The following is a 12,630-nucleotide window of genomic DNA, read 5'->3' on the forward strand; positions in this document are numbered from 1 at the left end:
GAAATCAGTGGCCGTCTTTTGGAGGTTTATATGATGACTTTCTATGTTTGTGAGAAGTCCTTCTTCTTTATTCAGTTTCATGTGATAAATGACATGGTAGGCACCAGCCATTGCTACCATTTTGAAGCAAGCCACTGAGTTCCTTTCATGCATCTGGTTCTATGCACATTATCAATTTGTGGATAAAAAAAAAAAAAAAAAGCCTGAGTGAAAATGCAGAAAATAATAAAAAAAAAAAATAATTGGTGAAACATTTTGGAAAATGTTTTTACGTTACCCTGAGGTGGAAAAGTTGACGTATCAGATAAAATATCAAATTAACATGACCAACAGCAATGCAGACACCCATGTCAATGTAAACTGAGCAAAAGCTGTGCAATTCAAAACAAAAACTTATTGGTGGATGTTGTATAGGCATCAACAATCGTGAAGGATACTTGATACTTGATAATGTCAAAGCAATGGAGTTAGTGCTATAAAAAAAAAAAAGAGATCTAAGTTTGGCACCTATTCTAGCTCTGTAGACCCCCAAAGAGCAGAAGAATGACATGCAGTAAAAGTCCAGCCGACCAGGAACTGTTGCAACAACTTGCTGCTCGAGGCATTTGTGCATGAACTCGAAGCACTCGGCTACCTAATTGTTATCTGTTGTGCTACAATCCAAGAGTACGAGCAGATATCTGAGAGCCGAAGTTACATAAGCAAAAAGAAGCAACTGGAATGCAAGGACAAGTTAGACTACAGAAAATCTGTGCAAGCAGCAGCTCATCTGAGTGCGGCAGCAGGCCCTTTAATAACGGTGCAAATATAACCCCATCATTTTTGGCTTTTGCCTTGTATTAGCGGAAACTGAAATTTATGCTGTATAATTGATGGTTGGGGTTAGGACAAAAAACATGGTTGGGGTTATATAACAAAAAAACTACTCAAGAAAAATGTGTCCCGTCCTGGATTCGACCAATTTGACTAAAACCGCAAAAAAAAAAAAAAACCTCCTTCGTTGCCTCTGTTGCGGGACCTTGGTCATATGAATCCGCGTCACATTACATTTTCATGCGTCTAAGTTTAACGTGTAACTTTCACGCCTCGACACGCCAAAAACGTGGCTATCTCACGTTTTGCTGTAGTGGACCGGCATGTCTATTTCACGCTTTGCAGGGATGCCGTGTTGGTGCAAGTACAGTGAGGAGAGGCACCATTATTTTTCAAAGCAGCCTCAGTTTGCTTGTGCAGTATTTTTGGTCAGTATTATAGATCCATGAGAGCCTCTAAACCCTGTTATATGTAAAAAAAATTGAGTGATCTACATGTCACGGAAACAAAGAATTTAAACAATGTTAGCTCGAGAAGCTCTTGCATGGTTCTGTATGCATACTTAACACTGCCACCTATAATTTGAAAAGCTTGCTGTTGTCATGTTTGTGAACCTTGGAATATGTTTTATAGATAGCCATTGGTTTCTACCAACCAGTTTGTACTGTTTCCAAACATGGCGCTTTGAATGAAACAGGAAGGGAGGTGACAGTCACTTACTGTCATTTAGTGTTGTGACAGACTTACTTCTGTTTTTTCTTAATTATATATTTTCTTCTTTTTGTGGAAAATTCCCAGCAAACAAAGCTGGTCAACGCACCAGCCGTTACATCGGTCGACACAGCAGCTGAAGGAGGACTTTTAAACATATCGCTGGCAAAAAGAGGTATTGTGAACATGCAACGTCTTGTTGAGTGTAAATGTTATCGTGCACCTAAAGGGCATGAAAACATTCCTGTAGGTGAAACTACATCTTAATTACTGTTGGACCTGTTTGCACCATATGACACTTTGCCTCTCTCCAGGTAAACATGTGACACTGGAACCTCTTACATAACCAGCGAGCGGCATGTCAGAGAGGCCACATTCCTTCTCTATCTGCAGGACCGGCTGACTCGCCCTCCAGCAGCACCCTCCAGCAGCACCACCCCATGCAGCACCACCACCCGCTCCACAGATCCTAAAGGGAACCTGAGTTCTAACTGGAGACTATGTGAACAGCTAAATCCACCCAACCATTCCTACAGACACATGTCAATCACAAACAATGACCTTAAACGATTGCGAGTGGTTTGTATTTTTCTTCACTACTTTCATATAGAAGGTGTGACACAAAGTTTGATTGACAGGCCTGTGGTGCAGTCCGGGTACAGCTATCGGTGGGCGGGACGTAGTATCGTCAGATTTCCAATCAGATCAGTCAGATCCACCGCTGGCTCCTCCCCCAGCTCGTCCAAATATGGTCACTTCCTGCTCCAAACCTCTGTGAACTAACAAGATGGTGCTGGCAAAGATCTGACCTCGAGGCTTCACAAAACAAAGAATTCAAACAATGTTAGCTCGAGAAGCTACACAGTCAGCAGCAGTAACACAGCTATTTGTTTGCTCACAATTTGAGCCAAACAGTCTCACTCCTTCAGAGTGATAACTTAGTCCAATCTTGATGAAACACACTTTTAGATTCAATATGACACACGAGATATCAGTATCTCATACCCACAGCAAATACATGTCCGTAAATGAGATAGAATTCATTGATTCAAATCCACTGCTTATGGTGCTCATAAAAATCATCTTGTTTTCTTCAGTTTTACTAAGTAAGTCAGTGACTGTCTGTACATTCAGAGGGACTTTGCAAACAGGAGCTGCTAACAGGAAATTGAACCTCCTTTAATGGGGCCAGTTAGTCAGAGTGTAAATAATTAGAAGCAACACAAGAACAGGGATCAAGTTGTAGCCACAGGTAAGTCACTGAATTCATGAGCCGGGAGAGGGGGGGGGTGCAGTTGTTGTCATGTTGTTGGGGGATGGGGGCATCAGACTTCCAAAAACAAAGTCATGATAGATTTTCTGATCAATGTCACTACTGATAGGAGACTGACAGTAAAAGAAGACGTGAAAGACGTCCTCTGGGTTTTTTCTGAAAGCAAGCAGAGTTTACTTGCAGTGTTACTCACATGTTTGCACTGTTTGTGCCCTTGAGACCTGACAAACATGTTCTTTGTTGATTTTTTTTTTCCCTGAAGGGAATTTCATGCCATTAGGGTCAGACAGGTTGGAGGTTTCGAGGAAACGTGTTCAGGGTCTGAGCCAGTGAAGCTGCCATTGTGACTATAACATAGAAGCAAACAATTAAAACTGCCATGATATTTATAACGAGAGCGGCTTGCTGTGTAAAAATGAAATTTCTAAACTCGAAGTGCATTCAGGATCGAAATCAAGTCAGAACTTCAAATATTCACTTACAGGACTCCATTTTTTTTAAAAGACTAGTGAGAGCTTCAGAAGTTTTCCAATTATAGCATTTTACTTTTAAGACAATCTCATTTTAACAGGATAAAGAGGCTGTGAAAGACATCCAGTGAAGTAGTAGAAACATTACTCTTGATTAAAAAAAGGTTCCTCATCATAATCAAACGCGGCATATAGAGAGTTTAAAGTGCTGTAAATGGACCATCGATAGCTGCTTCAGCTCAGCAGCACCAGCAGACTGTCAGCGGAGAGCAGCGCTTGTAACATCCCTTCATACACTACTGAGCAATTAAACACAAGAAACATCAAGGTCCAATTTAAAAGATAAAAGACATTCATTTAATTATCTCTTATTTTCTTCTCACTACTCAAGTCTTTATCATTCTTTTTTTTCCCCTCTCAAGTAGCTTTACATTTTTTATCATCAAACTGTAATAACACTGAGAGAAATATAAAAGAGTCACTGTTTTCATTGATGGCTGCATTAACCGTCATCTCTTGATGAGTTCACACACACTGGACAACAGCGTATTTGGTATGTTTGGATAGTTTGCAGCGTCCGCTAAAACTCCTAATTAATCGGCACATTTTAATAGCATATCAACCACAAGAAAGAAAATAAAATTACACCCGAAATCCAACTTCAACAAACAAACACACCGACCCCGACACAAGCACGCACACGCACACGCACATGCACACACACACACACACACACACACACAAACACACACGCTCACAAGTAACAGTAACTCAGAAGTTCAACCTAACTGCGTGTCCAGGACACCATAGCTCATAACAGCACATATCACTCACATGAACATTAATAAATACAGCACATTGAAAGCAGAAGTTGCAGGAGAAAAAAATCTAAAACGAAACAAAAACAAAATATATGCAAATGCAGTCAAATTGAGTCCAGATATTGCAGGAAGCGACCCCAAGATTGTTCCCATTTATGCTGACGTTGAGTTATTTCATTGTAATTTTTCTCCATATATATATGACAGAAACAAATTCATGCAGCAAGTGTTTTAAGCACGGGGGAGTTGTTGATTAATTCGTTAATAATATTAAGTGAGATAAAATGATGTCTGGCTGCACAGCATGAGATTGTAATAACGTCATGTAAGGCCTCCATAAGAAAAACTGTAACTTACAGCGATTTCCCTGCAGGCAGACATCGATATTCCAGTGCCTTCTATTTGTTTCAGTGCATACTCCTTTTCATCTTTCCTGTGGAGATAAAAAAGAGAAAATGGAAGCAAAATTATTAAATGGCTAAATTGTCTTTAAACAGCAGGCTTTTTAAAAGCTACCTAAACCTCTCTTGACTCCTGCTTTGGCCTTTTGGGGTTTGATTATCAAAGCAGGAGGTGTTGTTGAAGGAGGGGAAGGAGCAGAGGGCATTGTTGTTGTTGCTTCCTCTCCCCCTCCCCAGGCCTGGATCACTGCCCAGCATGACTTCATCCTTGATGCAAAGACAGAAACTCAAAACTACACACTGACCTGGCTACAGCTCTCAGCTGCCAACTTTCACTTTTTTTTTTTTTTTTTGCAGGATAGTCATTTGCCCTTGCGTGTCACATTTTGTGCATGAAAACCAGTTAATAAGGGAAATGCGAGCCTGCAGGACTGCAGACAAATATTGATGAGTTGAGATAAGCCGTGTTCCGGTGTAGGAACAGCCGGAGCTGAGAGCAGTGCAGAAAATAAGGGCTAAAAGGAAACACAAGTCTATTTAAAGCAGTGCAAAGAGGCACGATTAAAATGTAAACACAGTCTGTGGACAGCATCCAATAACAACTTCATTGAGTGATCAGCCCGCACACATCAAACAGGTCCTCGTGATGCTGAGATCAAACCCTCTTCAGCTTCATTTGCATTGGAGATGGTCACAGATTAACGGGAGCTCTCAGGCCCCCATCTCTTATACTAATTGAGCTGTACAGATGCTCAAAGCATTTAATCTTTTGGTCTGTAAACTAAATTTCCTCAAATGAATTTAGTCAAATTCCCAATAAAATAGTTTATCTGCCACTCCGCAGTGCAAAAACAGAGAAAGCCGCACAACTCGACACGTAAAGATGCAGTTCGAAGTTGTAAGTTTCTTTTTAGTTGGAGGTTTCTGCTATTTTGCTCACTTGATGAACATCTCAATACCAAATAATCCTCCAGGCACTTTCAATGATCCGTTTGCAGATAAAGGGAGTCGCTTGGCAGCAGGTCCAGGCCTGAAGCAATCTTCACTGAAAAAGACTGACTGCTGCATCACCTCAAGTCTAATATTCAAAGTTACACTTGAAAATAGTCAATTAATCTGTTTTTGGATCAATACATTGTTTGGCCTTTACAATGTCAGGAAATACAGAAATATAACCATCAAAAGTCCCTGAAGCGCTCGCACCTTGTTGGATTACTAACGTAACAGCAGATCTTTAGAGGAAACACATCTGCTCGTGTGCAGATTGATGAGCACAATAATAATCTCTGATAATTGTTGTCTTTCCATTCCTATTCTTTTGCATGTTTTGTGGACCGCTGCATGTGTGTAACAAGCAGAGTGCGAGTGCGTTGTGCACCCACCTACTTGCATTGCGCTTGGTGCTTCTTTGCGGTGGGTGTAAGATCACAAACAGAAGACAAAAACTATACGAACTAGTTTGAAAGAGTATTTTATTCTCGTCACGTGTTTGTTTGTATTCTGATAGTAGAAGAGAAACTTTGCCTTTGATGCCTAGTCAACATGCTGAAGCCAATAATAGAAACTAGTGGCATCAAATTTACAGCCGATGGTCAGCAACACACAACCCGACAACATCCACCGGCTGAGCGGTGGATTGTCTTCTCAGCCTTTGAGGCCACTGCACAGTTCTTGTGCTGGTTGGTGTGCATCAGCTCTGTCACTGTGTAAGCCTCTGCAATTATGTCACTGCGAGTTTAAGGCACCATCCCATCATATCTTTCTCAAAGATTTGGAGCACTGCGGTCTGCGGATGCACCGATGACTGGCCCTTGGTGTGTAGAAGGCAATGCCAGCGCCACAAAACCATGTTTATAAACCAGCAGCACTGGAAATGTCTGGACAGAGTTTACTTTGGACCAGAACAAAGACTCAATGTTTCGCATAATATCATCATAGTACACCCAGAAAAAACCTTACCAACAAGTCCTCCAACCTAAACAACCTTATCGGAGGTTTGTCCCGACCAACTGACAGGAACCGTAGGAGCGTACCGGCAGCAGGAGATGCCACAGACAAACTGTTCAAAATGAAGGTTGAAAAATAACTGCTGAACCTTTTCACAATTTGAAACCGCTGTGGTACCGTGAGCTTTGTAATGTTTGAAGAGCAGACTGGAACCGCCATCCAGACTGACATGCTTGTCCTGGAGGTTCAGGGTCATGATAGCCGACTTTGTGGTCCTACCAGTCGGCCTCTATGGGATGGTGATGTTAAATCAGCTTGGGAAGAGAGAACTGATATACTCTTACTGTGATATTATGAGAACTACTGTCCAGTGTAGGAAACGGTTCCTGAAATGAGATGAAGGGTCTTAAAGATGCCAAACACCTAAAGAACACTCATCCCATATCCTGAAATCAGGTGCTAGAGTGATTATGAGGAGGGAACATAAGTAAACTATGCCCACGCAAAGCTCCCGATGCATTCATTTATTAAGCAATGTGCCAGAAACGTCACTGATGTTGTGGTTTTTAATAAACTGCGTCATGACATCCACCAACTGCCTGATTGAAATCCAATTCAACAGACAAGAGCCCACTTCATTTTTTATACAATTAACTGAATTAACTGCAAAATCTTTGTTTAAATCATTTATATAAGTGGATGAAATATGTAAGACATTTACCAAACCTGTCTGTGGGATTTAAGTAAGGAAGTAAACAATCCTCCATTGGCAGCGTTGCATTTAGACCTGGTTTGAGATGGCAGAAGAACAATTTCACCTCAAGGTTGACACCAAAGTTGCACCGCATGAGCGCATCATTACCGACACAACCGTCGCTGCACTCTTCCACCATCTTGCTACAGCAGTTTACGTTGATCCACAAAAACAGAAACTCTACATGAGTGGAAAAGGCCCTTTGCGCTGACCCGTAACGCCAGAGAGCCTGGATCATATTTATGTTCCAGCTTTTCACCAGTATGATAATACGACCCAGGAAACAGACAGCGGGCCCCCGTTTTAAAGTCTAACTATTCTTATCCCCTCCATCCACCCCGACCTCCTCCCTGCACTGCTTTTGTGTCTTTTTAACATCACCTGACTTATTCTTTGCTACCAGTATAACCACTATGACGACTAGATGGTGCTGTCACTTGTAGGTACCCATACTTGCGAGGTTTTGGGTCTGTTGGTTGTGCTTGAAAATATTGAAGTCATTGTTGCTATTCAAGCAAGTCATTTCTTCTGTAATATGAATATAGCATTTGAAAGGATTTAATTTCAGCCCAGTATCACGCCACAGTGTGTAACACATCCGTTGGTCCACTAGAGGATACCGTGTCGGTGTAAAAATGCACAGGAATGGTTAGTTCAAGTTGGCACATTGGTGCTTAGTTTGAGCGACACAGATTTAATCGTGGCTGGTACATCGACAGTTCTAGACTTGACACATATGGAGAAAATCCATCAACTTCTTTAAAACACAAACATCTCCACACCTTGATGGGAGCGTTCTTTTTCTTGGTAAAGTTGCTATTGTTGTTGTTATTCCTTAAGCTTGAGGTGTGAAGCCAGCAAACATTAAGAACAATGTGGTGCAGTTTGTTCACAAAAGAAACTGGGATAATTCATTTCCAGCATCATATGCACTGGGGACAGAAAATGTAGTTTTCACTTTAATCAGCGTTACAGGTTAGGTTCACTGGGGATACACGATGCCCTCTGTTCCCATCGCTTCTCCATCACCTCTTCATCACCTCTCCATCAGCTCTTCATCAGCTCTCCATCGCCTCTCCATCACTTCTCCATCACTTCTCCATCACCTCTCCTCTGAGAATACAAGTCAGGCTGAAGCACCAGCTGACAACAGCAACTCTCCCGATTCCCACCTATCATTGTGTACTTGAGTTTTCCAGGGATAGAAACAAGCACATTACACATTACAAGCTGTAGTACTGAGTCAGTGTTTGACTGGACCGATGTAGCTGTCAAGGCCGTAGCTTTTAAAACAAAACCAAAATCCTTTCAAACTCTTCAGCTTTGCAACAGTGCTGACCGTGTTGGCCTCCTGATGGACGGTGGAGCTGAAATGCCAGCGCTCCTGGTCGTGCTGCGCTGCTTGGCTTACTTGAACAGCAGCAGACAGTTTGAATTATTGTAGCAGGGAAAGCACAGCTTTGATAAGACATTTTTTTTATCACCATTATTCCACTGAGATTTTCCTCTGATGACACATTAAACCTACAGTATCCTGTTGGAAAAGCATGTACGAATAAAGCCCCCATTATATCTTTTAGCTGCTGCACTTTCTCAGGAAAGTATTACTGAATATGAATGCAGGATGACAGACTGATGATGCAGTGAAAAGAGCTTGACAGCTGCACAAAAACAACAATGAGCCAAAGAATGAATCTGAATTTAACATTGTTGTTTTTTTACGAAAGCTCTTCAGTGAGCTGCACGCTGCATCACCAGCACAATCTAGAAGACCACTTGAGGATCAGTCTTCAACAAGCACCCAGGTATGACTGCTGCAGAAAGGACTGCCGTGACCCAACAGTGTTCCCCTTTTGACCTCATCACGTCTCCATTATCGCAGCGAGGCCTGCAGCCTTGACTCAGCTTCTGCAACTGTGAGTCAACGATGAACAGAAATGATTTCATAGTTAGGAAGGCACCAGTCCGACTTCACTTTTCCTCTTCAACCGTTCAGCTCAGGCTGCTGACTGATACACAGCACGGGGGCTCTCTTTTCTCTTTGTTGTGTCACTTACAAATAACCTTGCAACTGTAAGTGCACTCAAATGAAGCAGCAGTCATTTTTAGCTCACCTCATTTTAAGCATAAATCAATCAGAGCAGCCCAATTCGACCCACAGTAACCCCTAACCCAACTCTGGCAAGCTGGTGCGTTCTCTCCTTATTCGTCAGTGCTGTAACATCCTAACCAGAATGACTAAGAACAGTAAATTTTGTGCAGCTAAAAAGTACATAATTCCAGTTTTATGGCAATGTACAGTGCAGTCAGGATTCAACTATCCAATTACATCCGCCTACGTTTTATCTGCAGAGCATTGCGGTTTTCTTGCTCCCTTCTGCTAATGCATACGTTGGTGTGTCCGGCATCAGTCGGTCCAGAGGACACGTTGAGGCAGTGAAACACTTGACAAGAATTTTTTTTTCTTTTTTAATTGGCAAAAACAATGTTTCTGACAATTTCTGCAAAACAATAAAAATACGCAGATTAAAAAGTGGTATTTTAATTATTCAAAAATTGTATTTTCAATTTCAAAAGTTAATTTTCTGTAAAATGAAATTACATTTTGGCCCGTGGCTCTCCATCCACGAGCTCTTGTCCCTTCATAGGAAAGAATTAGAGCAGCTCTGTAGATGTTTTATAGTGTTGCAATATTTCAAATTCAACAACAACAGCGAAGACAACAGTATTTCCCGTTGATCGGCCACATCTGGCTGTTATCTGATCCTACATCACAGTATTTTAGTCCAAATGTTAATTAAAGTGTATTAATACAATTTCTATCAACAGTGCCTGATTATATTTACAGTTTTACAGCATCTAAGAAATTTAAGATGGATCTGTCAGCAATGCTCATGACAGTCTTTTATAGGTTGCAGTTGCTTTTACAATATTTTCATTGATAATTTGAACACTATCCAATAATATAGGTGCATAAGTTCACAGAGGATATAAGAGATCAAATCACATGCAACCATGAAATAAGGCCCCCCGGTCCCACGTCCTCTGACCTGGACATGTAGAACCACCGCTTGTAAACATTTGAATTATACTGAAGTAGAATGATAATAAAATTGTATTATTACTATTGAAACTGACTAACTACAGTTTTACAAGGCTGACTTATCTTGGCCTGATCTGGTCACCTGTCCCACCGGCTGTCACCTCTTCCCTTCAGCACGGTTTCTGTGCACACTTGGAACGCTTCTGTTCTCAAAGGATAATAAAGCAGTGACTCCTTTTTTCACAGCAATATCGAATAATACGGATATGACATGTTAACCCGACCCCTGAGGTGATTATCTACCAAATCTATCTAGTGTGTGGAATTAGTGAATATTTTGGATTTCTACAAACCGAGCTATAAGACTTAGGGTATGAAAAAGATACAAAGAGCACCTCCTAGTGCACTTTCCCCTTTAGTTAAGTGCACTTCTTGCATTTCATTTTCTTTCCACCGTGTCAGGTGAGAATGATTAACCTTTTGGCTCCCTCACACATCTCACTTGTGCTTTTCTACTGAAACTGCACTGGGAGTATAGTCGACTGGGAATTTGCCAATTTTGAGTAAGAACCGCCACCGCTGGCAGAGGAGAGCATGAACGTGAGACCATATCTGTCCGTCTTCCTGCTTCTCTTATATACATCGGGTTCACACATGCATCGAGCTGCCATATGCTTGACGAGAGTGTCGAGATGAACTGGGGGGGGGGGGGGGGTATCAATCAACAACAACAAAAAAGTTTGCATTGCTCAGTGGGAAAACTGGAGCCACGAAAAAACACTGCGATGTCACGACCGCGTGCAGTGACGACAGCAGAGCCCGCCGACGGGTTAAACACATGAAGGAGAACACCTCCAACAAGAGTCCAAAACAAACAGCAGCGCGGCTTTAGTGTGTTGTTTGGGGGGGGGGGGGGGTACTGGGGAAGAGGAGGGGGGGAGGAGGGAGGTGTGTGTGTGTGTGTGTGTGTGTGTGTGTGTGTGTGTGTGTGTGTGTGTGTGTGTTGGGGGGGGGGGGGTGAGTGAGTGAGCGCGTTACATGAAAACAAAAACACAGAGACGCGGGTTATCGCCTTCGGGGAGGTTCCGACCCAAACGGCCCGTCCAGCGCCGAACCGAGCTGTGCGTTCACAACGTGCATCCGGCAGTCAGCTTCATTCAGCACAAACAATAAGGTTCTCGGTTCTCTTACCCGTCTTTGCGCTTAGCTTTATAAACGTGCCCGTAGGTGCCTCGACCCACTTTGCAACCTTCATATTCGAACAGATCTTCTACTCTCTCTCTCTCGGCCGCCAGCTTTGTTTTGAAGTCGTAATCCATTTTAACCCATAAATACGTCTTAATTTACAATAAAATAAAATATTAATTATTACATGCATTAATTAAATAATCTGGTCGTTTTATTCCCCCACCATTTCCTTGTTTGGGATTTTGGTCTGCTCCGCTTAATGTTCACTGGCTCGTTGACGTTTCTAATTGGCGCGCAGGGCTTGCTGGGTAATGTAGTTCGCTTTGAGCGGGCGCCGCTGTTCGCCTGCTCGGAAGTGGAGATGTAGAAAACTACAACCCGCGTTTCTCGCTGCGGTTTGTTACACTTTGCGTACTCATGAACGCTCTTCAAACATGCAGCCATCGGTGATTTGAGTTTGCTGTCGTATTCTGATGTCAAGATAAGGTGCAAATTATCAGTGAAACTCCTGCTGCCCTCGCAGCACATTGTTATTATTATTATTATTATTATTATTATTAATATTATTATTATTAGGCTATTATTATTATTATTATTAATTAATGTCAGTTTGCAAAAAGTAGTGTTTGCAGTTATATTATATTATGTTATGTATTATTTGGTGCGAGATGGACTTGTTACGTTTTTTGCATTTACAATGGAACAATACACACCAAGCCCTCTACTAATAACACCGGTCCATTAAAATGCACTCCATTAAAACAGCTCTGAAATAAATTCTACTTTTAAGCAAGGCGGTAATTGTACTTTATGTTTATTATTGAGGTCCCAGCGGATGATGGAAGTGTTCTCTGACTGAATCGGATTGAAAAGTTTCTAATGTTCCCCACTTCATGTATGTTAATCGGGTGGACAAACACTTTTCACTATGACTTCATTAATAAGAAGAGTTGTCATCATTCCGACAATGTCAACAAAAACTTAAAATGTATAAGCCTCATGAAAGTAGGCTAGTAGCTATGGCAGAGCTTGTGCACTGGATTGTATTAGACTCAACAGATGTTCCTTGTAAAGTGCTCTGTGAGAGTAGCAATAAATAATAACAATAATAATAATAATAATAATAATAATAATAATAATGAAGCATCATGTGGTGATAAAATGCAATGAAATGAAAAGTGAAAAAATTTAATGAAACATAATGTACAT

At 41.5% G+C, this 12,630-nt stretch overlaps 1 protein-coding gene across 2 annotated transcripts in view; it reads right to left on the reverse strand.

Moving 5' to 3' along the window:
- The window catches only part of cdk19 (cyclin dependent kinase 19), a 58,811-nt gene extending 47,156 nt beyond the window's left edge, over positions 1-11,655 (reverse strand). For both annotated transcript variants that reach the window (XM_069705811.1, XM_069705812.1), the window contains exons 1-2: positions 11,425-11,655; positions 4,446-4,521 (exon numbers count right to left, since the gene is read on the reverse strand). In XM_069705811.1, the coding sequence (XP_069561912.1) occupies positions 4,446-4,521; positions 11,425-11,552 (204 nt within the window). In that variant the 5' untranslated portion in view covers positions 11,553-11,655. The remainder of the gene's footprint in view (positions 1-4,445; positions 4,522-11,424) is intronic.
- Positions 11,656-12,630: the final 975 nt, after the last annotated feature.

This window comes from Brachyistius frenatus, unplaced genomic scaffold (assembly GCF_029030835.1).
Source record: "Brachyistius frenatus isolate BFR_SWC_R1_liver_20210118 unplaced genomic scaffold, ASM2903083v1 Contig_59, whole genome shotgun sequence".
In the NCBI taxonomy this organism is placed as follows: Eukaryota; Metazoa; Chordata; class Actinopteri; family Embiotocidae; genus Brachyistius; species Brachyistius frenatus.